This window comes from Pseudoliparis swirei, chromosome 16 (assembly GCF_029220125.1).
Source record: "Pseudoliparis swirei isolate HS2019 ecotype Mariana Trench chromosome 16, NWPU_hadal_v1, whole genome shotgun sequence".
Classification (NCBI taxonomy): domain Eukaryota; kingdom Metazoa; phylum Chordata; class Actinopteri; order Perciformes; family Liparidae; genus Pseudoliparis; species Pseudoliparis swirei.
Window position 1 is genome coordinate 12321499 of NC_079403.1, and position 25487 is coordinate 12346985.

Here is a 25487-nt window from a genome sequence, read left to right on the forward strand (position 1 = left end):
CACTTGTTGCATGTATCGTTATCATTAAGGGAGGCAGGGGGATAACAGGTTGCCTTCTCAAAACAAACAGGGTGTTATTGTTTTTTGTGCTTATTTCCAACACACCATTTATACCCAATCCACTCTGTCATGGAGGGAGGATTGTTCTGTTCTTGCTCTACAAAGCACCATTTATTCCCCTCACATGCAATAAAATAGTAAATGCTCCACAGGTTCGACTATAGAAAATAAATTGTTCCGTTATGAAATCTAAACTAAGGCAAAGCAAAGGCTTGCTTTTACAACCGAGCGCCTCAGTTACTCACGCTGCTCAAACCGCGGTATACAGTCAGGTCGGTTTTTGGTAATAGCATCACATAAATGATTAACAAGTAATGACATCGATGGTCTAGACCGCTCATCAATTCACCCCCACATCGAAAAGAAATCATGAACAATTGAGTTGTGGAAACTGCTTTGTTGTTCTGGCAGGGAATGACTTTTCTGGGAAACACAAATCTGCAGTAAGCATTATATAATATTCACATACAACAATTTGAGTGCTTGGCTGTGAATACAAACATACCAGATTTACAGCAGCTATAGGAGTTAATTGACCCACAAGGAGTGCTGTGCACTGCAGCTACACACATATATCCTTCACATATTCACATAAACAGACTCTTAATAATGAAAAACTGATGCATGCACACACACACACACACACAGTGCACATTGAACTATTGCTGCCCTTCACTATTAAAGACAAACACAGCTCCTCTGCAGTGGAAACAAAGACATGGAAAGAAGGGCACTTTATTTCAGATATTAGAGCACACACACACACACACACACACACATTAGGTGTTGAGGTAATGCAGATCCATGTCTGATTAATCCATTGTGTGTCAGAGGTGTGAAGCACACAGGCTGGTCTTACTCAGCAAAACTCCCAAGACTTCTCCCCCCATCAGTCACACTTATCCTCTGGGAACCTCCCTCCCCCATTCACCTTTTGGCAGGATTTATTATCGATGCTTTTCCTCTCCCGGAGAGAATCCACTGTGACGTAGCGAAGTGCTACATTGTATCAAGTTGGTCACCGCTTTGACTAAAACTAATGTGAATAAGTCTTTGTTTGAACCCAAATCTGTTTCTTTCCTTTCAGGTGTGTCTCTCCAATGCTCTTGGCCCCTGAGGCCTGAGGAGAAGTGAGCCAAGCCCAGGTCCCCATGGGACGCCCTGTTACCCAGCATGCACTACTGCTGCAGTGCATGCTGGTCCTGTGGCCTGCAGGCGTGGCCAGTAGGAGAGGGCCAGTGCTGCTGCCTGAATCTCCCTGTCACAAGACAGATCACCCGCTCATCCCACACTCAGGTACACATGCACACACACCAGGGTGACGCCATAGTTATGTGAACTGTATGTATTCAAACTGTTCTCATGTTTTCGTTAAGCTTTCTCCCTACTTTCATTTCTACCTGCCATTCCTTCACTGCAACCTTCATCACATTGTCTCCTCCATTGAAATGTTGTGTCTTTACCTTCACATGGTTTGGATTTGTCGACCATATCAGGAACATTTCAGTTCATCAGAATATGTTACTGTTGTTAAGAGACAAAAACAAAAACGCTGTAAGCTAATTGATAATCAAATAAAGAAAAAGTGGAGTAACTTAACACTTTTATTAGGTGTCTACTGTAGTTGGCATTTAGCTGTTTGAGAGTTTACGTCATTTCTCCAATGGCTGCTAACAAGATACAGTATGTACTGAAATGTTGGGGATGCATGTAACTGATGACTTTCAGCCAAATGTGTAAGTGTAAATTACTCACTTACTCAAAGTAAGTCTGTATTTAACATCTATCGAAAGCAAGGACACCTCTATGTTCTGAACCACGCTCACATTCAGCTGACGGTCACCAGGTAACACGGCCACTTGGTAAACCGAAACATTGGCAGCTGATAAACATGTCGACGAGCACTGGACTGATTCAAACTGCTGATCAACTTTGAGTCTTTGTCATGAAATGTGACGTTCTTTACAAGACCACAGATAAAGTCGCACATAGTGACTTGTACTTGTAATTTTTTGCTGGTGCAACGTTAAACGCTAGTTTGCTCCGACAAATAAATATATATAAACTCTTTTTTTTTTTAAAGGGCTCATTTTTACAATATCTAAAATTCCCCTCTTTCCTTCCCCCGCCCCGGATGGCACATTCAACTGCCCCAAAAAATAGAAAAGTAAGATGTATTCATATAAATCGGTTTACAAACCGGAGACTGTGTTTTCAAAACACTTTAGGTCAGCTTACTAATCCAACTAACTACATCTGATGCCTCCTTTTCCTCTCTGCTCCTTCCCTTGAGACACAAAGCAGACACAACCTTCCTTGTATGCCTTTACTACAGTTTGTAGGTACAGCATATTCCACATCAGATTGCATCATCCTCTCCCTTCATCTTACATACTGAATAACTGCTCTGTAATGAAATGATGTGAGCCTTAGTCAAAAGAAAGCATCAAAAGCAATCAATGCAGTTTGTGTGCCATGTGCGAAGCTGCAGAATGTCATTGAGTTGTTTTCAGGCCAGCGATGTCCCAGTCAGATAATCACAATTCTGTCTCAATTGAAAGGGACTCGGACACCAAGGTCACTATGTGTGTGTGTGTGTGTCCAAAGACCCACATGCATGCCTTATATTCAGCACAGACACAAGGTCTCTTCCTCGTCAACTCTTCCTCTCTCTGTCTTTCTTCCCTGTCTTTGTCAGCTCTGTTGTTAGCTGCTCTCAGTTGTTAGCTGAGGTGGCACTCTTTCCTCTGCGCCAATTGAGCGCAATGATGATGAGTAACTGCCCAGCTAACATAACACGTTCCTGCTTTGTGCTTTCTGCATGAGTGGCATCACACACGGCAGCCAGTGGGTCAGCCATGGTCAACGCGTTTGTGTTCAGTAATGTACAAGAATGGCCCATTAAGCTCCGGTGGCCTGATGCTTTGGTTGAGATATCGGAGCATTAATGAAAAGGGTTGGCATTTCATTTAGTAATCAGACATGGTTCACTGAGACAAAGCCGACTGCACAGCATAAGAGAGTTAGGAGGATTATGTCTGTGTGTCAGTGTCGAGATGATCAGCTGTGGTGATGCAGTCGTTTCCTATTGCAGAAATGCGCTGAGGCTTTATTGGAGACATACAACATCCTGCAATGGTAAATATAGTACCGTAAAAGCTAGTCAGTTTACCACAAAGCTTCTTTTTCCGATAAGGCTACTGGGGAAACCGGAGGCAGTCAACTCAGTCGCCTGCATTCAAACTGTTAAAAAGTGGAATTATTATTAAAATAATTAAATTGCAGGCAGACACATGCGTAGTGTCCATGTCCATTTCATTGGCTTGTTGATGGTGTTGACCCATAAAAGTTCAGCCAAAGTTTCTGAGCTCACAACCTTGTTGCCTCGTCTACACATAAGCTTTGTTGCCCAAGTTTTAAAGCTCAAAAGCTCTGCAGTCTTTACATGTGTAGTTTTTTTTCTTCAGTTTTTATGAAGGGACAAAGAACAAGAAGTTTCCCTTTAATGCTGGTTTTATCTTTATTCTTTCTTCACTTACATTACAATCTTATTTATGTTCACCTTGAGTGAAAGATCAGCACTTTTTGCAGAGCAGCTACTTATTTCCATGGTCTCATGAAGATATCCCTTCATCTTCGCCTGTTCAGTTATATTTATGCTCAGTTTTTTTAATGACTTTCATTTCATAATCTGATAATAGTCTTTGTGCGGGTCAAACACATCTCGTTGTTTTGAGTCGTACATTATGCACACAGCCAAATTACAGCCTTTGATTCATTTCAGAATATACACATACGCAAACACATACGCACACATTTATATGACGTATACACATAAACAAACCGTGTGAGGGCAGAGAAACCTCTCGTTAAACCTATTATCTTTCTCCTTCGAGTATTATTGTGCTCCATGTAATGTAGTATAATCCCAGGTTGTTGAGAATGTGTAGAGCGAGTCTGCCATGGCTCCTCTTCAGTCAAGTTGGGCGGACTACAAACACATTAGAAATGCCCCTGTGGCTCACAACAGCACAACAGGCCTACTCTGCTCAGGCAAACCTTTTCTTTTGGACATACATTTTGAGATTTGGCTTGAGTCTCATAGCTAGGATGTACAGTTTAATAAATAAATAATAATATCCCTTTTTGGTACATACATTGCTTTATTGGTTGAAGTGAAATTACTTGCTGGTGAGAGTGGAATCAATCTTCTCATCATATTCTCGCCAGGAAATTTCTTTGAAATAAAATGTTTTTTCTGACAGTTGGTGGTACAAAAAAAGCAATTTGACAACATCATGTTGGACCCACACATTTTCACAATTTTCCTGTCTAATCAACTGCAGTCACATCAATCTATTCTGGCCTTTGTTCGAAAAAACTGTCTTTTTATATTGAAGGTTGAATTGACAGTACAGTAGGTTATGGAGATAATAAAGTAATATTCTGCTTTCATTGTGTAGCTCTTGGGTTGGGTCTGCAGCTAATTCCTTGTTGTTTTTTCACCTTGCTGCTAAACCAAAAAAAACATTAAATAATATATCTAAATGTATGTCCAATATACTTTTTGCGGTCGTGACCAGAGAAGCCAAGGTCGAGGATCGACTGAGTGTTCCAGTGACAGCATGTCTTTCTCTCTGTGTGATTATGGCCTGACTGTGGAAGGGCGTGCCTCAAATGGGTTTGACCCCACTGGGACTGGTGGTTTTCTGACTTGGAGCAACACTCGGCTGCCAGACCTGCTACTGTGGAGTGGATGCTATAGTCTAAAAAACACTTTCTGCTTTGTGTGGCGGTTTTAGAAATGGAGGCTTTCAGAAAGAAAACTCAGCAGCTCCGTTCAGAAAGTTTATACAAAATGTACATTCGCTACGCCTTAGTGAAAACAGATCTGAATATAGCTTCCACAGAGACTCAATGTAAATGTATGTCATTTATAGGATTATTTTCACAGGAGTGTTGAAAGACTATCCCTGTACTCTGGGTTAAGAATTTTTGCGACGGTCCTCTTCCCAAACATTTTCTGGTGTTGTTGTAGCTCGAGGCCCCTGAGATACATATGCTTTTTTAATAAAGTCTTGTATTTAACAAGTGCTCCTCGCTGAAGGCTTGAAGGCTTTTAAAGGTGATAAACTGTGATGTAAACAATGTGAACAGGCCAAGCTGAGGGCCACGTCTCTGAGGAGTGCAACTGGCAGACTTGTTTTACAGCCACAGACTGGGCTCAGCTTTTATCATCCCTGAACACATCGTTATAGAGAGGGGAATGAAAGCAGGAAAATAAACAAATGGCCTCATAGCATTCATAAACACAACAGGGTGACAACTAGTTTCAGAGATCTTTTAATTGGTCATTCGGTGGAGATTCTTTTAAATTGAAAGCCTTCCCAAGTCTTTGGAGTTCAAATTCCCAAAAATGAAGTCTGCTTTATTTTGATCAAAGGTCAGCTATGTTCTAGCCATGTTGTATTTCAATAGATGACAGGCTGTCAATGGCATAAAGAAGGGCCTGTCCATATTTTCTTTCATTTACCCGCTGCAATAAAAGTCCTGCATGTCATTTCCCTAAATATATTTTTTCATCCCCTTTTTTATTTTTTAAGTGGGCCTGAAGAGATTTGGTCATCTTGTTAAAAGACTGTCTCTTCTCCCACGCCCCCTAGAACCAAACGACTCTTAAATACACATTAAGATTAAAATATTTTACTGCACACTTATTTGTGGCTTCACGGTGGTTTGTTTTGCATGATTCACTCGCTGTCCCGGGGCCACAGCACCGCCACAGTAATATGCGTTTTTAGGACTTCTAGCTGTAACATGTGCTTGTTTTTCTTGCTTGAAATAACATGAAAATAGAACAACCTTCGAGGACAGAGCAGAAGGCTTACCTTGGCTTTTGCTTTGATTTGACCAAACTGAGCAGGTGTTTGTTTTTTGTTGTCAGCGCAATTCCTCAAATCAAACTGACAAAATAGTTGCCTTTCTTCTGCCGCCCATCACCACACCGCTGCATTTAGAGGGAATTGGATCTTCATGTATGTGAGCGCTCGCTGCCACACTCTATTTACACCAGACAAACCATTCATGATTCAGAATTGATTCCACATGTTGCCATTGTTGCTGGCCTGGCAGTACTGAAGAGCACTGACTTTGAGCTCCGGCAGATTGAAGACTGGCGTACTCACTGATGCTGGGCCTAAATATTTATACATCCTGTCATTGTGTCTTTGTGTCAACCGCTCCATATCAGAGCGGGAGATGACAAACGGGATGTGAGGGATGGGCTGTTCTATTTTGAGGAGGGATACAGGGGTTAAGGGCGTAAGATCGAGAAAAGGGGGAATGGGGTGTGTTTGTTGGTCTTGTGTTGGCTCACAGCCATGGCTGCTGTCTGAATTCTCATCCCAGTCTTTGTGTGTGAGTCTGCACACGTGAGTGCGATTACGCATTTGACTCATCCGAAGCCAATCCTCTGATTCTGGTTGCTGCTGCACAACAAGCGTGGCTGTGATGTGATTACATTATCACATGCATTTAGAGTGGAGCGGATATGAAGCCATGTAACATGCAAAGCAGGCCTGAAATCTAGGAAGTGAGATTGAAAGTGGGATTTGTTTGTTAGTGATAATTAATAGCTGGGGATCATCCTACTGTTTTGTGTTCTATTGGATTAACAACAAGGTTTTTTTCTATGGGATCATAAAAACCTCCTTGGGTGCACCTACAATTGCTATTATAGCCCATCCAAAAACAAATAAATATCACGAGTTAAATCAGAGTTCATTTAAGTGTGCTAAGTCTCTGTGGTGAAGCTAACCACCAGATTATTATATCCACATGTAGTAAACGCAAACAATAAACTGCCTAACCCCCACGAGCTTAACTTTGTTGCTGTGTATATTTAGTTCAACAGCTTTGGGGGGCCCAACCATGCTGGTTATGAATGTTTATATGAATGGCCCTTGGCATCATCACTAAAGGCCATAATTCCTTTGAGTGCTGTTATGTTCAATTAGAACCGTTTGCCCTTTTTCCAAAATACAAAAATATCCTCTCTTCTCTTCTGCATCTGTCTCACACACATCCAAGCACACACTCTCACACACTCCATCACCTCGTTAGCGAGCCTCCCGTGGTGAGTCAGGGAGATTTATGGGGAGAAGCTGGGTTCGTCAAGCGGCGTCTTCCCCCGGGTGGTGTCACTGCTACATTTGTATGCCAGGAAGCCTCTCGATGGCGTGAAAAACAAGCTCAGTGGAGGCCAAGCATTGGCACATCCAAAACTTTGTGTCTCCCTCCAGAATAAACAGAGCAGCAGCCATTAACCAAAATCTAATCTCCGGGGAGAAGTTGCTTGAGATCTCCAGGATATTTATTTCACCTCTGCTGATTTAAATGTATTAGCGCTATAAAACTATAGCAGTCAGACGCGGGATGTTTTTTCCGCTTGCAGGACCCTTGCCCTCGTCACTGGAGACTTGAAAGAGAACATGGGAACATGTCTTTGCATACAGTGGCGCTGTCTCGCAGCAGATGATGTTGTTTTGTTAGGAGACTTGGAGTTTGGTCCCAGTACGTGAGCTGGAGGAGGCAGATGTTCGTTTGGGAGTTCTTGTTCTGTTTGTCTTCGTTCTGAATCACCAAGAAATCCCACGTTTGTCACCGAAAACCTGAAAGTACTTGCTTTTGATGCAGTCAAGGGACAGCGTGCTTTCATTTGAAATGCTGTCTGACAGGTGTGCCTGAACAAGCACATAATGTGTTGCACGGAGGACATTCAAGTTGTCCCTCTGTACCGGCCTTGACAGAGAGCTCCCTAGTAAATTTAAAAAAGTCCCGTTGAAATGTTTTCCCTGGAAATAATTCACAAATGAATGATTTTACAGTAAATCACTGTTGCAACCACAGCTAAAACTTTTGCAGGAGTTCTGACCCCTTACTCAAAACTACGAGTTTCTAGCTATTGGGGGTAAATATTCGATACGTGGTGATTTTTAAAAGTGTAACCCACTTCCCAAATACATTATTATGACTGCAGATATATTATGTGGCGAGTAATGGGGATAACACGTCACTAAAATGATTGATTGACCCTTGACTGACTGAACCTATCAGGTAACCAGGCGGTAGACATGCCGGCTTCATCATTCGGCAACTATACAGGGCCTGCGATTCGATTGGTCAGGGGTTAATGGGCTGGGCGCCATGAGAACAGATGTGTTGTGGATAAGATGTCACTGTCTGTCTGGGATCTCTCTCTCTCTCTCTTTCTTTATGTGTACATGTATTCACCATACCAAGGTCAATTTCCATAAAACGTTCGCTCATCCACAGTATACATTTACATGAAAGCGGTCACTCAACAGTAGTGATGGTTTACAAAAATCATTGGTCTGCCCACTGAGTCACAAGAAGCTAGATTTCAGTATTTTAAACATATGCACTTATGAATGGAGGTTTCAGATGTCAGGTTTGTTTTTGTGAGCCTGAGAAGCAATAATGTAAGAGTGCTTTGATCCGTGGAAAATAGTTTTTTTAATGCATGGATTTTTTTTACCAGTGACAGCCCTAAGAATTGTTGTTATTTAGTCAATCTCCTCTACCTTTTCTTTAGTAGTAGAGCCCATATGTGCATCATGGCTGATTCTTATTCTGTTTTTAAAAAATGTTTTCTCTCTGCCGTGTTTATAACAGAAATATAATGATTATGTAATTTAAGTCTTAATTGTGCAAAAGGAAACCCAACAATTGTCCAGAGGACTTTGCAATAAGACTATTAAAAGGGATGGAGACATGTTTTATTACTTTCATGAATATGTTGGACCCCACTGGTTGGAAGCCATATTCAGATAGTTTTCCACCCCAATGGAAATTACTCTATCAAGTATTTAAATCATTAAAAAATGCATTAAAAATCATATCGAATAAATGAACATTACTGTCAGCAAAATGTATTTAAAGTATTGAAAGTAAATGTACTCGTTATGCTGGCCCTGTACGTGCATTACTATTATTTATTGGATTATTAGATTGTCACTGATACAATAATGTATAACCAGCATTTTAGAATTGTAATTGGTGGACTTGTCCTCTATAAACTTTTAGGAAGTGTAAACTATAATAATGTATTGTATTTCGGTTATTTATGTTTTGTTTTGTATGTACAATTTGAAAAACTGATAACTAAAATGATTGAATAAATGTGGAAGAATTACAGTAAGTAGCACTGTGATAAAGGTTTTGACATCATTGACATATACTGTATGCAGCAGGTACACAGATACCCAACACCATCCATCCATATATATATATATATATATATAAATAAAATCAGCCCCACCTCTTCAGACCGTAACTGCCGACTTTACACAACATTACTGCCCTATAACTAAAACTGAATGTAATGCACGATACAGGTGTTTACATGTCAAACGCTGCACGACATCACACGTTGCGAGGAAAGGTAGAACAATCAGAACAAGGGCAGTCGTGGAAAGACTCGCTGCTACTATAAACTCGGCTCAAGGATCCAACTCTTTGAGAGCAAAGTTACAGCAGCTCTTTGCACGCAGCTCATTCATCGTTACAGCTGTCATCGGCAGTCGTGAAGTCTCTGCTCTGATTGACTCACTTTTTGTGTCCTGTGGTGTGGTTGGCAGAGATGGAGCCGTGGATCTTCAGGTTCAAGGCAGAGGGCACGGTGGATTACTCACAGCTGATTTTCGACCCTGGCCAGAACGAACTGATCGTCGGTGCCAGGTAACCCATATCTTCTTCTTTTTGTCCCTCCGTCTTACATCCCCTCCCGTCTTATTCTTTTGTTCTGTGTTGTTTTATTGTCTTTTCTTCGTCAATAATCAGTTTCTCTTGACGTCTTCAAAAAACTGAGTAAAAGTCTGTTTTCTTTGTCATACCTAGTCAAGTGTGTATGTGTATGTGTGTGTGTGTGTGTGTGTGTGTGTGTGTGTGTGTGTGTGTGTGTGTGTGTGTGTGTGTGTGTGTGTGTGTGTGTGTGTGTGTGTGTGTGTGTGTGTGTGTGTGTGTGTGCGTGCGTGTGCGTGCGTGTGCGTGTGTGTGAGTCTCTGGCTGATACTAGATGAAGTGCGCTCTGCACTTTTCTTAATGGCTTAGTTGTCAATAGAAAGAAACACTCACCACAACGTGAACAAGAGACAACAAGGGAGCCAGCAGGACGGTGAGCAGCAACACAAACAGAATCAAAGCGAGCCCAGGGAATTCACTAATGCAGTCCAGCAACTAAGATGGAAAATTGTAATCAGGGAGAGTGGGTACGTGTAGACGGATGAAGAGCAAAGGTCGAGGAGGCGAGTGCACCCTCACCGAAACTGCTGACAAAATTGTGATAATATAATATGAAACACGTTTTTTTTTTTATTGCTGCCAATCTTTTCTTCTTTGGTCCAATTCACCATTTATTTCAACATGTGGTATTTGGAGCAATCAAAAAAATCTAATTGGAGATTCAGTTCTATTCTCAGTGCCAACTTAACAACCAACCGTGTAAGGCGTTGTGGCTGTATGGATGGCTGCAGGCTGTGTTAGCAGTTTGAGTGATAATGGAAGGAAAGAGGGATCGATGCAAATATCAATAGAGTAAAACAGAGGGCCGATGCCCCACTGAGACCTGGCTGATAGCCACTCTGCAGGGGATTGTTAGAGCTCGGTTAAATTGTTATATTTGTGTGCATGAAAATGCTTTAAGATATGGAATTAGTTATCTATTTTATGAAAAAACTATTCTTGCTCTTTAAAGATAATTGATGAAATAAAAACACATTATGGGTTGTTGTTGATGCTCTTCTAAAATCTCTGACTGCAAAATAGTTTTCGAAGCAATGCAAATAAAACATTGTTCATGTTGATCTCCAAAAAGGTTTTTTGCAATGAATTGCACGAAACTTACCAATTGTTAAAGACAATTTTTTTTGCCGGCTTGGATCGAGAAAACAGAAGTCTCAAAGGGGGAAGGAAATCACACTCAATAATGCTTTTAGTCCAAATTGTCAGCTTTCATGTGATCTCTTTCTGGTAATGTTGTATAATGGTTTTGGTCGACAGCCCAAGACATCATTAGTCAGTATACGGAATATGCCTCTTGATAGGGCATTCATTAAACCTAATGTGTCTTGAAAAGTTGTAAATGAAACGGTTTTGTATGTGCCCTGCGAATGCAAAAGGCTTCAGGGAGAGCCGGATAGGCATTTATTAGTGAGGTTTCACTGCCTGCTTTGATGTTGTTTCTCATACATACCAAGCTCCAGTCAAACATTCTGTCAAACTTTTTAGCACTCCTTCAGCCGGTCTTTGTTCCCCTCTTAATTATGTAGAGGTCCATTGTTTGCTGCAGTGGTTGAATCCAGCCATCCACGGCATCCGGTCCCGATGAGAAGCCTGATTAAAACTGCTGCATCTGATGCTTCTAAAGGTTCCCCTATAAGTTTGCTTTGTTTACTGGTGGCGTAAGAAGCTGTACACGTTTAAACAGGAACTGTACCAATGTTACACATGCATTGTGCTTACAGGTCTTGATTTGCGTTCCTGCATATGTGAAAGTTGTATTGTGGGTAATGTAGGCGCCAGGTTTAGACACACACAAAATAATGTGTGGAATAAAACAGACAATATATCTGGTTCTGCCGCACCAAGTTTGATACTTTTTCAAACTGTCCCTCGTGACTTTGAAAAGGTTATAGGAGTGCAATGCTAAATCAGTGGAAAAACCTCTTTTCAGTGTATCGACATCCTGTGAACCGTTTTCACCCCCGACTTGCTGTTTGAGCAGTTTTAGTCTGGGTGTAAATCCCTTCGCACTGGTGGCACCATGGGAAGGGGGTGAATGAAGGAAGATCACAGATACAAACTGTACAGAGCTTTGGCCTTACAGCAGAGATGCTGTAACATTATACACACAACCTGGTTTATCTGAAGACATATACAGGACTGTCTCAGAAAATTAGAATATTGTGATAAAGTTCTTTATTTTCTGTAATGCAATTAAAAAAACAAAAATGTCATGCATTCTGGATTCATTACAAATCAACTGAAATATTGCAAGCCTTTTATTCTTTTAATATTGCTGATTATGGCTTACAGCTTAAGAAAACTCTAAAATCCTATCTCATAAAATTTTAATATTTCCTCAGACCAAGTAAAAAAAAAGATTTATAACAGCTGAGTGTTTGTCAAGGCTCAGGAAACCCTTGCAGGTGTTTCGAGTTAATTAGACAATTCAAGTGATTTGTTTAATACCCTACTAGTATACTTTTTCATGATATTCTAATATTTAGAGATAGGATATTTGAGTTTTCTTAAGCTGTAAGCCATAATCAGCAATAAATCAGAATAAAAGGCTTGCAATATTTCAGTTGATTTGTAATGAATCCAGAATGCATGACATTTTTGTTTTTTTTATTGCATTACAGAAAATAAAGAACTTCATCACAATATTCTAATTTTCTGAGACAGTCCTGTATATGTATACTGCATTTATATTCATTTTGTTCTTTTTTTTTTACAGAAATCACCTCTTCAGGCTCAATCTGGAAGACCTTACACTGATCCAGGTGAGTGCTAATTCTCTCCCCCTCTGTCTCTCTGTTTCTCTATCTGACTCACCACATCTTCTGAGTGAGGATCACTGTCTGTTCTTGTGCAGTCACGCAGGCATCCAGAGCACTGCGTGCCGCCAACAAGCGCCGCCTCCCACAACTTTAAAGCTGTTACAGTAAAATGGTTTAGCATTTCACATGTCACAACAACTCTCCATCCAGTGGAGTGACAGCGGGTTCGGGCTACAGCGCTGTGGGTTGATACACAGACTGAAGGAAAGTGTGATGATATGAAGTGGAGACATAAGTACCATGCGTGTTTAATCCAGTTTCCAACCAAATAAGACACACACTCTGCAGCTGTACTTTCCCACATGTTCTCGGGCATTAAGATCTTGTGCAATATCTTTAGTACAATTCAACCATTTTGGTTAAACTATCCTTCTGATGAATCATAGGGTCTGAAACATTAGATATAATTGAAAGAATGCCAATTGCAGTGCCTATGTTGACGTGTTTTATAATGTGCATCAAAGAAAGGCTTAAATAGAAATATGCTTAAGGTAGCAATTATTCTTTTTTTACCCGCTTCTCTCACATTTTTTTCTGCATCCTCACATTTTTCTTCCTTTTACTTCACAAGTACGAGCCCATAGCCCCCCTGTGGCGCCAAGCATTTTGTGACCCACTGAGTTACCATACAAACTTAAGGGCTTATTGCTCAATAGTTGCAACCAGGCTTCTTTGATGCTTTGACATCTCGTGATGTTTGCCATTTACACCCTGGAAAGCCAGAGAAGAGGATGTGGAGAGGAGAGAAGGAGTATAGCTGGACGGAACAAAGGAAGGCTGGTGATATAAAGGGAAAATGAGAAAAAATGGTCAGACGAAATAAGAGGCAAGACGGAATTTTTCGTTGAGGAAGGAGTGCAGGTTCAACACAAAGGAATCAGGGAGCAGGGAGACGGCACACAGACAGAGAGGAGCAACCCCTGATCATTCATGCGGTCTTTTGTGGCCACTCAATGGGACACAAATGCTTTTTAAACATGCTCTGTGACGTCCACGCACCCAATCGTCCCTCCTTCCTTCTTTCATCCTGCGCTCGGCTGGCGCTGCAGAATCAGAGAGGAGATTCAACTGACCCAATCAACCCCTCATCTCCAAGACATCTTCTCTTAAAAGAATAGGACCTGGTAAACCCTGCCAAGCCCTGGCGACAATTTAAGATGACCTGTGCCCCCGTGCCTGCTTTGCATTTGATTGGACCAGGGCTGCAGAGTCAAGGGGAAGGCTGAAGTGCTATTCTTCTATTCACCTCCCTCTGAATCCTTTTCTCACCTTCCTTCTTTTTCACCATGGCATAAAGCAGGAGATTAATTGCACAGACATGTGTTTTTTCTCCGTGGCTGGCTTGTTGGATATGAAAGACTTGAATTAATTTCCCCTTTGGCACCCGTTGCTCCATTCGCATTATATGCATCGCTGATTGATCAAATATATTTGCCAGAGACTGTGGTGCTGAGCGTCAGAGCGAACAAAGAAACTTTGGCAGCCCAGCACTGTTCAAAAGAGTTGCATGAGGTTCTTTTTTTTCTTCCTTTCCTGCAGAAGGAAAACAAGCTAAAAGCTACACCTACGCTTTTCCTTGTGATTTCACCCCGTCCCCATGCATCAGCCATGTCAGGAAATGCCCAGTGGCGGTGATTTGTTCTTGCACGGCTGGCAGCGTAAAGAGGGAGGCTGTGTTTGGTTTGACAGAGCACAAGGCCTCGAGCCACAGTAAAACAAGCAGCCTTTAATACGCTAAAGTAGGGGATATAATTACCATATGATCGATGACGGGCTGATCTCATCTTGCATGTGCATGCATAAAACATTAATGAAAGCAACAGCCACGGCCTTCTGCTACATGAAGGCAACATGAATCCCACCCACATTTCTTGACCTTGGTTGCAGTATGATGAGTTGTTTTCACGCATTGTGCGAGAAAGACAATAAACACTGAATACTTGGCTCACCACAGTGTTATGGGGGGTTTACAGTGTCGTGACATTTAGGGTGGTTGCTAAACACTGCTGGTCAAAGCCGCTCTATTGCACATATCGAGTTGAGACTCAGAGATCGATAGAGCCTGAGCCCAGCAACCATAATCTCCTCAGTAAATGCCCTCCGGCTTGGAGGTAATACAAAATTGAACAGGAACATCAGACATAGGATAGTGGGGAGCTTTGTTAAAAGAGTTGATGTGAAGCCATCTGATAACTTTTACGCTTTCATTGATCAATTGTAAGGCTATGCCTCAAATGTCTTTCTCCAGTGAATCCTGAAAGTGGGAAGGGTTAGTCACCCATAAACGAGGTCAGACACTTTGAGAATCACAAAGAGAACATTGTCCACATCACATGAACTTGCAAGCATGTATTCAAACTGAATGGCAATCAGTTTGAAGTAGTAATAGTGCAAACTTCTAAGCATAAGCAAGCCCTCTTGGCCTTGATTGGAGTTGTATAGGTTACGGTACTTATAAGCTAGATAGCTCCAGCCTTAACCCTTTCGGTCAGCCACATGTATCGTTCATCTTTTTTTTATTTCTGGTGGTTGTATATTTTGCTGATCGAAATAAATAAACTCATTCATTCAATATCTGGCACTTAAAGTTTATTTTCTGCAGTGTCTCAACAGCGTGAATCGGCCTTCCTCTCCCTGTCAACCTCTACCTTCATCCCCACTGATCTGGAAAAAACTGTCAAAAACAAAAGCTCCCCTTTAAAAAAAAGAATACTAGACCTTCTCTCTGCAGCGTGCACAGTGCGCAACACTTTTAGAGCAAACTCAGCCAAAGGATAAGCAATAAAAACAGCAACCACAAAGCACAATATCCTTCCTTCATCTACAGGTGAATCCCACCTTAGAATTCACATCTGTTCGGTATTGTCCTTCTTCCCCTTCTGTCCGTCATTCAGCTCCCTGTCCTTTGCGGGCAGGAGAATCCTCACTGTCATTGTCATTATTAACCTCCCCTTGCCGCCTGCAGAGAAGGGTCAAACACAGATGGATTGGACCTTCTGCATTTGCATTGTGTTCAATTTTGCCATCGTGCTGCCAGAGCTGATGAATGGCCAAACTGGCTCGATGCACCACTCAGCGATGTGTTTCTATCGGCACGTTTTTCCCCAAATAATGTCCCTTTGACGTTGTTGAATACCCTAATGCTATGATCCTCTTTACCTGCTTTTAGCTCCATCTTTACCCCTTTACACCTGGTATTACAACAGGCTGCACACATTCATGCTGGTCCTGGAAGCCAAGGTATCTCATTTGCAGGCACAATGGGAGTGTGTTGACTTCACAATATCTGCAGCCAAAGTGCTAATGTAAAAAGACATTAAATGAAGAAGATGTAAGAATCCTATAATAGCGCGCTGTTTCAATGCTTAATCGAAACAGGATGCAGAAACTAAGGCCGAGTTTCAACAGAAACACTGTGGCACAGCATTAGTCAATAAGCACTAGGATGAAGAGGATCAGTGCCATTGTTCACTATTCAATACAGCACCAGAGGAGAAAAGTAGGTATTCAGACTCTCTCGGTTCTCACAACAACTCTTTCCATAATAGTTCTGCCTGGCAACAGTAACTGTGTGGTGTTTAGATTTTGCCTCCATTTTTCTTCACTTCCTCTCGTATAGTGTCGTTACGACGAGAAGGGGACGTAAGGCTCCCTCCAGTCACACGTGTTGTATTTCATGGGCCTGCCTCTTTACTTGGTGAGTTTCTGTTAGCTACTGATGAGCAGGGCTTATTGTTTGTTGTCCTCCATAGCTCTGGAAGCATTGCATATTCAATTTCTAGAGCCAGTACCATTCCCATTTACATACATAGAGTGAAATGCATTGGAGACACACAAACCAGCACATTCAGTGATACCATGCAGATGTTTAGGCATAATAAGAGGCCGAGCAGGAGGTCATTATAACTCAGACTTATCTCTTCATGGTGTTATGATGATATGTGTCGTGAAGAAGACCTTCACACTTGCTGAGACACGACATCAAGACCAATTTCATGTGTAAATCTTTCAGCAGCTTACATCAGCAGACATCAGTGTGAATCGTATAGTGAATAATATTGTGCCAGCACATCCAAAGGCAATATCAGCTATTCATAAGTCTGATTAGATTTCCCCGGCAGGATTTGTCCAGCTCTCACTCTCAACTTGCTGTCCCCTGATAATGAGGCACACAGCCAGTTGTTTCAGAGAGCTAGACAGCTGTCAGCAGCGAGTGTGTTCACCGGACCCTCTTTAAGCAAAATGTATTCAGTATCATGTCTGGAAACAGTGCCGTTTTGAAATTCAGCTCCTCACTCCCTCCTCTGTCTCACTGACTACTTAACTCTACCCACACTGTCTCCCTTGTTCTGGCTGACTCTGAAGTTGGACTCTGTTTTTTCTTTGTTATTTTTTGTTGTCTGTTTTCCGTTATTTTCCTTTTTTCTGTCCTCCCCTCTTCCTGCGTCTTTCTCCCTCCCTGCCCACTCTCTCCCTCGGTATCTGTCCTGAACGCACCTCGACCACAATCGCTTCTCAGTGTGAGCGCTGACAAGAGCACAATGGTTCATCTCTGAGGATTACAGGGGACAGAAAAGAGGGCGGACACACGCGACATAACAGAATATTTTTGCATCATCCCTTTCTGCTTTCTGCTCCCAACTGTGCCTAATTATCTCTTTGACTGTAAACCTTTTGTTAATAAACAAGTAGTCACCAAGTGATTACTGAGGTATGACAACACATTCTCACTTCCTACTTCTCGAATGCCAATGCTTGGTCAGTGGCCTAAACTTCAAACTATGACGAACCATGACTGATGATGTCAATTGTGCCCAAATCGTTCCCTTTTACAAACTGAGTGAGCAAGTACAATGTTATCATCCCCAATAAAATGAATGAAAATGGATAGTTTTAATAAACTATAATTATCCTCGAACAGCTGCATAGCTCTTGTTTTTCCTCAATATCCGATGGTTGCTCGTCTCCAGAGATGATTACAGTGCCATGATGGATATTTCATTCTCTTTTGGGCCAATTTGCCACCATGCTGAATTTACTAAATTTAATCCTGGTCCTTTCTCATTCTTTCATCTTCTTTGTTTCCCCTCTAAGTCTCCATTTCAGTTTCTTATAGGTGACAAAGGCACAGAAACCCGTCTTTGTAGTACAGCTTCCTTTGATAGAGCTTATAATTATTATTTAATGAGACTGGATTTCTGCTCAAGACATATTCATCTTAGGAGCACAGTGGCTGAACAAAGGCATGTTAATGAGATTTTAATGTGTTTTATGGCACTGGCAACTCTTGTTCTTCATTCCAGACCATTTGAAACAGTGAGATAGGGTGGCTTTAGTGGTCAATGACGCGGGCATAACCCCTACTTACAGACTTACGGACGTCACCATTTTCAGCAATCATAAAGTTGATTTAGTTGAGACGACATGAAAAATGTAAATCACATTTCCTGTCATATTGTGCACCTATTTAAAAAATATATATTTCTTTGTATTTCTGTATGAAAATAAAATCAAGCTACTGCCAATCAATTTCAACAAATGATATCATAACATCCATCCGTCAATCAATCTGCAACTTTGAGCGACAAGGGAAGTGTGTGTGGTATTAGAGTCGTCTGTAGCACTGTGTTGACCTACAGGGGCGAAGCTAGACCACTAATCAGAAGATCTGCAGTTCCATCCCCGGCTCCTCCAGTCCACATGTTGGTGTCACCTTGGACAAGATACTGAACCCCAAATTATTCCCGTTGGCGGAGCCATCAGTGTGTGATTCAGCAATGGATTAGATGAGTGGTTTGTCAGCTTGTATATAGCCTATGCCGTCAGTGTGTAAATGTGTGTGTGATTGAGTAAAGCCTTTTAAGTGGTGAAAAGACCAGAAAGGCGCTATTAAATGAAAGCACATTTACCATTTAAATGCTAACCCCGCCGCCCACTTTTTACCAGGCCAAACAGATGCGAAGGATTTGATTTGAATCTGTACACTGCTCAAATATTCTGTTTCACAGGTTTCTCGGGTTTCTCAGTACAGTAGCAGAAGAAACTCTACTCTCCATTCCACTGGGATGAGAAGATGTAATACTGTATATTACCCGCTTTAAACTATTTCAGCTGATGATAAATCACATAATCGCCCGGTAATGATAAAAGCAACCACTTTACCCCCATTAATGTAATCTCAAATTGTAATTTCGCATTGTATTATGATTGATTTTGACCCTGAACATAAGTGAGTAAGACTCCGGGCCATTAACAGGTACCCCCCCCCCCCCCCGCCCCCCACCCCTTGTGAAAGCACTTTTCAGCCCCTACATTCAATTCCACTGGGACATGCTGCTGCGTGTGCAGGCCGTGCTGCGTGTGCTGCTGTGTGTGGTTTGTGTCTGTGTTGGCTGCACGGCCCCAGAATAGCCAGCTTTGGCCTGGAATGCGAACCGACACACGCATCCACCCACAGAGAAGAGTGAGAGAGAAGCCAGCTCACATTAATACTCCATATCTTATCCTCCCTGAATAGTGCCCCTCAACCTGAGCTCTCTTCTTTCTCTGAGGTCCCTCCTGTTACTGCCTATGTGTGCATTTATTATGTGTCAGTGTGTACATGTGGGTCGGGTGGCTCTACTCCTCCCAAAGGCCAGTGAGGCGGAAAGCAAAAGCCTTGTCATAAAACACATGAAACTGAAAGCCTTCTCAAAGAGGAAATTAAAGAAGATTTCGTCAGTGCAGAGGGGGGCTCAGATTTAGTTTTTCCTCTTTTCCTGGAATAAAACAGTCCTGACACCAAAGTGAAATCTAATATTTTCTTTCAGTTTGCGATATTTACGATATTCCCACTGGGAGGGACTTCCCGAGCCTCTGGCCACCAGCCAGGTTATTACTGCAGGAAACTCTGGTAAATGTGGCCAAGAAAGAAGTTGAATATTTTTACTTTTGAAGACTTTTCGTGACTTGGTGTTAAGTGTTATTGCAGTGGACAATTTTCGGTTCAGTATTCCTCTGTCAGCCAGTCGGAGCCGGTGACAGTGACGGCTAATTCTACCTGTCACGAGCGTGAGTGTCTTAGTGGCCCGGTGCGGTCCCGGGGCCAACACTCATTTCATGAATAGAGAACCTTTGTCAATGAGAAAGCCCCCCTAGAGGTCACGCTGAAATTAAACGGTAGAAATTGGAGCACACTGCTGTCCTCACCCCGGGGGAGACGAGTCGAGGTTTTATTTTATTTTTCTCCTCACTCCTGTAGCAATATGTAAAAGGCAGCCCGCTGTTTCTTCCTCCCATGTAAATCACGTTGACATCCTACTCCAGGGAGCTCACATGTTATGCCTTAAAGATGCCTCTTTTCCCCTCACACATAAATCAAATCTATAGCATTCAGCTCTGCGCAAACTTGTCACTCGTTTCTTGAGGTCTCTTGGTATGCACTCTAATTAGATTCTGTGTCTGTAGTTAACCTGGCTTATAAACGTGCGTATACTATAGTTGTGTATGAGCATCTATATGTCGGATTGAGAGTACAGTGAAGCAGTACTGTCACATTAAAAAGTGAAAGAATAATCAGAACCCAGATATCAAATTCTGCAAGTTGAGAGACATATTTGTTTTACTTTGGTTCCCCGAGTGGTTTTTAAAGTGGTTCATGGTGACATGGCACCAAATGTTTCTGATATGTGCTTCTTCTGTCTGGTTTATTGGGAGCCTTATGCCTTTCTTTCTCCCCGCAGGAGGCTGAGTGGCACTGCGACGAGTTCACCAAGGGAGCCTGCTTCAGCCGTGGAAAGTCTGAGGTGAGTTAAAGTGAAGACTGAGCTTTTCAGACATCACACTGTTATAATACCTTATTGGACACTTGTCAGCATGTTGAGAAAAACAAGTAAAAAAGAAAGTGTCTGTAAAACTTCATGAATTTGTTTCAGGGTTACATGTTTGCAGCTAAGTGAATCTATTGGTTTGAGTGAAGACAATTAAAGGTGTATTCAAGCGATTTAGTATTTAATTACGTTTGTTGGTGCGTGAAGGACCAAAAGCCTAGATCCCACTCTTCCAATAATGCGACTCAATAACATCGCATTGGTTTTGTTGCTCACGCTATGTCTAACAATGTGGCGAACAAACTTCAAAATCCACACTGGTCGTAGTGCGAGAGTCTACAACCATGTTAGCGGCTCTGCAAGGCTGCACTTGAGCTAAGGGCTCACATCAGCAAGTTATTATCGACAAAAATAATGAATGAATGCTCTCTGGCAGTAGAACTGGATGCCCCTGATGTCAAACTGTCCCACCAGTGAATCAATGCTCCATAACAGCTACACAAAATAGATCTTAAGGATAGAAATCCCAGATCCCCCGTCTTTTATAACGGCAATGTTGATCAAATCGGCTCCAAAGAGCACATCAAATAGCTCAATACAATGTTAAAAATGTCAAGTTGTGATGAAACATATTGAAGACTGAAAGCAATGTGGAGCTCTTTATTTAGCTTTAAAAATATAGACTCTCTGGGAATCCCTGCTTTGTATGAGAGAAAGTAAAAAGCATTCCACAACACCACCACGCTCCAATGTGTGTTTTTGTATGTGGTTAGCTGGCAAACTCCTGTCTACCAAACAGCTGGTTTAGAGCTGAACTTGACTTGTAGGTGAACTGCCCAGCCCTGATCTTTGTATGTGTGTGCACCGCTGTGTATTTATCCTCCTGTGGACGCTAGTTCGGGACCCATAATAGGCATGCAGGGGCTGGCCAGCATAAGATATCTGTTGTGAATTACAGGCCGAAGTTACCTCAGTCCTTGAGAGTCCCCGCTGTTTCCGAGAGTCAAATTGTTTTGCCCACTGTTCCCCTCGTAGGAGCAGGCCCTGTGATGTACATTAAGAATAGCATTGAAAGACTTCTTTCTCCGGCAGTTGACAGGGCCGCCGATGGTTTATTACCTAGCTCAGCGGGCAGCAATATACCATCGCTTAAGCTATTATACAGATACCATGCCCGTGCTTTGGATGAATTTACAAGTGATTGTTTTTTTTTCCTTCCTAATGCACGCATCCGCTCTTCTGTGGTGTATTTGATTTATTTCAACCGGGAGAAGAAAGGAGACTTAAATTGACTTGACAGGACTTGATTGCAGACTCTGTTTTGTTTTATAATGCGAGAGTCGAGAACAACAGCCTCTGTATAACAATACAGACGTGGAACATTTGTCAAAAAGTTTTTGTAAACAAGTCAAGACTGTTAAACTGGGAAAATATTATGTATGCCGTTATGTACCGCAGAAACAAACTGCAAGAGAAGAATTTCATTATGCAGACCCCTCACAACTCACCCGTACTCCTGCATCAGTTTGTACACATTTTACACAAGCAAGCGGTGCACAATGAACTGCACAATCGGCACAGATGTATCGGCATGCCTCACAGGTTTTACTACACGCAATGTGTTGAAGAGCACACCCATGAACACGGACACACATACTTAGGCTGGGCTTAGCACCATGAAAAAGTGGTTTCATGAGCCAACCTTCGTCTTGATCGGGGGAAATAAAAGGCCTTCCCCTCGTGTCTCTCATCTCTCAAACGGGTGCCCTCTACCTTTAAAGCAAACCCTTGAGAGAAGGGGAGGAGGGGGAAGTGGTGTTGCCCTGGGCACCTTCGAGTGGCTCAGACACGAGCAGATTTACAGGGTTTTAAATTTCTATGAGGGTCCCAACCCAGACGTGGCCCCTTCCAGACGGAGCAGACCCAATGAGTCTATTACCTTGTCCGGGGACAAAAAAAACAACGCTCTCTGACACGAATACTAACTGATGTTGTTTTGCTGAAGGAAACCCACGGTAAACCTGCGTCAAAGCCCCACGGCGATGTTGCAAGTTCACGACGTTCTGCAGCGATCAATCAACCAGTTGTTTATTCACCACGTCTGCAACGCTTTATTTGTCGCGTGCTTTGATACATACACTGAGTGGTTTGCTCAAAACCGAGGAGGAGGAAGAGGAGGAGCAAGCCAAGAAAAGAGTGGTGAACTACTTCACCATAATTTAGAGAAAACTAATTTGAAATGATTAATTCAGAGAGCCTTCGCAACATGCTTTAAAGAAGAGTATAAGAGCCGACACCTTCTTTTACCTTTTTGTCCAGTCAACAAAGACGAGGCCATTTTCTAAACTAATCCTGAGTGCTCCTCTCTCACGCCTGCTACATTTATCTGTCCTCTACCTCAATCAGACCCCTCTCCAGATCTGCTGCCTGTTGATTTAAGATGTGACGTGGCTCAGCCGTGTGGGCATTAGCCTTGATTTGACTCGGTCAAGCTCGGCCACGTTTTCGAGTCGCCCTCCCGCAGTCTCAGGTGTTTGCCTCATGTTTTGGCGTAAAGTGTCATTTTGTTTCTCTGCCTAATGCTGCTGCTTGTCAATGGAGGGATAATGATGCTGCTGCCCTTTGCTGCTGTGTTTCCACAGGAGGAGTGCCAGAACTACATCAGGGTGCTGCTGGTAAACGGGAACAGGCTGTTCACCTGTGGAACCAACGCCTTCACCCCCATCTGCACCAACCGAACGGTACGAACAACAGCAGTGTTTCTCTTTCTAGCTTTTTTGTGTCTTCTTTTTTCTATTTCCACCATGCAAATGATAATTATTCCTTATCAAACGACGGCTTCTTATTGTACTTGTATTACTGTGTTGTTCTTTTATTTCTTTTTGATGTCAACGTATATAGTTAAGTTGGAATTTGGCATGTCTTGTCTTTCCTCTGCATAATTTTAGTTTTTCCAACAATCAGGCGAGTCATCAAACAGTGCTAGACTATGTCAACATATTCTTCTGCTTACAAATGAAAAAGCTAATTCATGAGCAATATTCAAAGGACTCAAATGTTTTAACAATCCTTGGTAGTTGTTCTGGTGGAGCTGTTATAGCCAATGACTTATTGTATATCTAATGTTAGCTAATGTCTGCTCGACAGATAATCCTGTAGAGTGTACTTCATTTTACTGACTTGATTACTTACGTCTTCTCGTGCTCGTGTTATACAAACATTCACCACTCTTGTCACTTTGTGTGGCCTCAATGGTTTCCATTTAGCAACATTGGAATTTGAAGGAACGTGGAGAAATTTTAAGATAATAGAATTGGAGAAATGTTTTGTCATAAATAACTATCATAACACGGGGGTAAGTGACAGTGCTGCGGTCAAACTAAATAGAAGTGAAAAAGGAACAAGCGGACTCGCTCACAAGGCTAATCAAAAACCTTTCTGACTCATACGGCTGTTCGTGAATCGTGACTCTCGTTTGCACTTAACTGTCCCTCTAGACTCTCCCACCATAATTGCAGTGCATTATGGAAGTTGACAGCTGCCATAGTTGCTCAGTTTCCTTTATTTTTCTTCTATTTTAAGCGGAGTTGTTTGTGAGTCACACCTAATACCTCAGGAACACATCTTGATAAGTCATTATCCTTCAATAACAGGGATATTTCAACCTGGTTGAGCTTGATAACTTTGCTAATATAAATTGAAGTGTGCTTGATCAAACTGACAATGTCAGATAGAAAAGGCCAAGGTTGATCAGCAAATTTAATCAAGATGTGATGGGATTACACTCTTGAGATCAGAGGATTTAATGTTGTGGGGCTGTTCCCACTTCCTCTCTTATGCTGTCAGGTAGACTAATTATGAGATTAATCCTATTTAGCTTGGTTATTTAAGAAGTCCTGTTTCCTCAAAATTGTCAAACATCATAATCAGAATATTTCCTTAAACTCATCACTCCCGATAATACATCTTGGTCTCATCGATGCTGCTTTCTCTTTTTCATGAGTCATTGGCGGTAATTAGCTTCTTTTTTTTAATCAAATCATTTTGTCTTTTCTTCTTCTGTCTAATTCTTGGAAGATGCCATGTTATTCATCCTCTCTCTATCTCATAAAGTAGTAATACAAGTGTGTTTTTTTCATCTACTATGGTTAATGACAACTGCCCAGAGAAGTTACGTGGACATAATAATCCTCATAAAATGATTACAAGATAAAATGTCAGACTATTGTTTTCCTGAGAACATCAATACCTATATCTTCTGTGGGATTAGGAGACTGTAGTTTACCGTTATGATGACATTGTTTTGGTCCAAAAGCACCGCACCCAAAGGTCATGGGCTCATAATCACTGTTTACCGCTGTGAAAATACATATAGTTGAAATGTCATGACATTATTACAGTAGTATTTCATCGGGGGCTGTCATATTTACCCACTGAGCATTGTTAATGTGAAACACAGGTCGAGCATAGCAATGTCAATGGAATCACGCTCAGACAGATTTACTATCAGCTGTGATGGATGGACAGATGAGGAGTAGAATATTTTATTAGTTTGATAAGTGCTGTGTGGTTAAAGATTGAACAGCTGTTTATTCCTCTGACTTTTAGCCAATGCTGCCACTGATGATGGGGATGATGAGAATAGCCGCCTGGAGGATGTCTTTTAATAAAAACAGCTCAAAGAGCACATTTCTGGCATTTTAGCTTCTTGTTATTTAACCCTTGTGTTGCCTTCGGGTCATTTTGACCCGATTCAATATTTAACCCTCCTGTCGCCTTCGGGTCAATTTGATCCGATTCAATGTTTAATGTCGGTGTTCTTTCGGGAGTCAACAAACAAACATAAAGTACCTCACACTTAAACTTGGAAAACTCTATTAATTCTAATAATTTTCTGGAGATTTTAATAGCTGGGGTCATATTGACCTCAAGGGTAAAATATGTTAGTAAATATAAAGGTAACAGGAGGGTTAAACAT

The 25487-nt window shown here is 41.8% G+C and overlaps 1 protein-coding gene across 1 annotated transcript in view; it reads left to right on the top strand.

Moving 5' to 3' along the window:
• The first annotated feature begins 1190 nt into the window (after positions 1-1190).
• sema5a (sema domain, seven thrombospondin repeats (type 1 and type 1-like), transmembrane domain (TM) and short cytoplasmic domain, (semaphorin) 5A) overlaps positions 1191-25487 on the top strand; it is a 99210-nt gene continuing 74913 nt past the window's right edge. Inside the window, exons 1-5 of the mRNA XM_056433545.1 lie at positions 1191-1356; positions 9720-9819; positions 12599-12644; positions 20423-20485; positions 23152-23250. Of these exons, the coding sequence (XP_056289520.1) occupies positions 1212-1356; positions 9720-9819; positions 12599-12644; positions 20423-20485; positions 23152-23250 (453 nt within the window). The 5' untranslated portion in view covers positions 1191-1211. The remainder of the gene's footprint in view (positions 1357-9719; positions 9820-12598; positions 12645-20422; positions 20486-23151; positions 23251-25487) is intronic.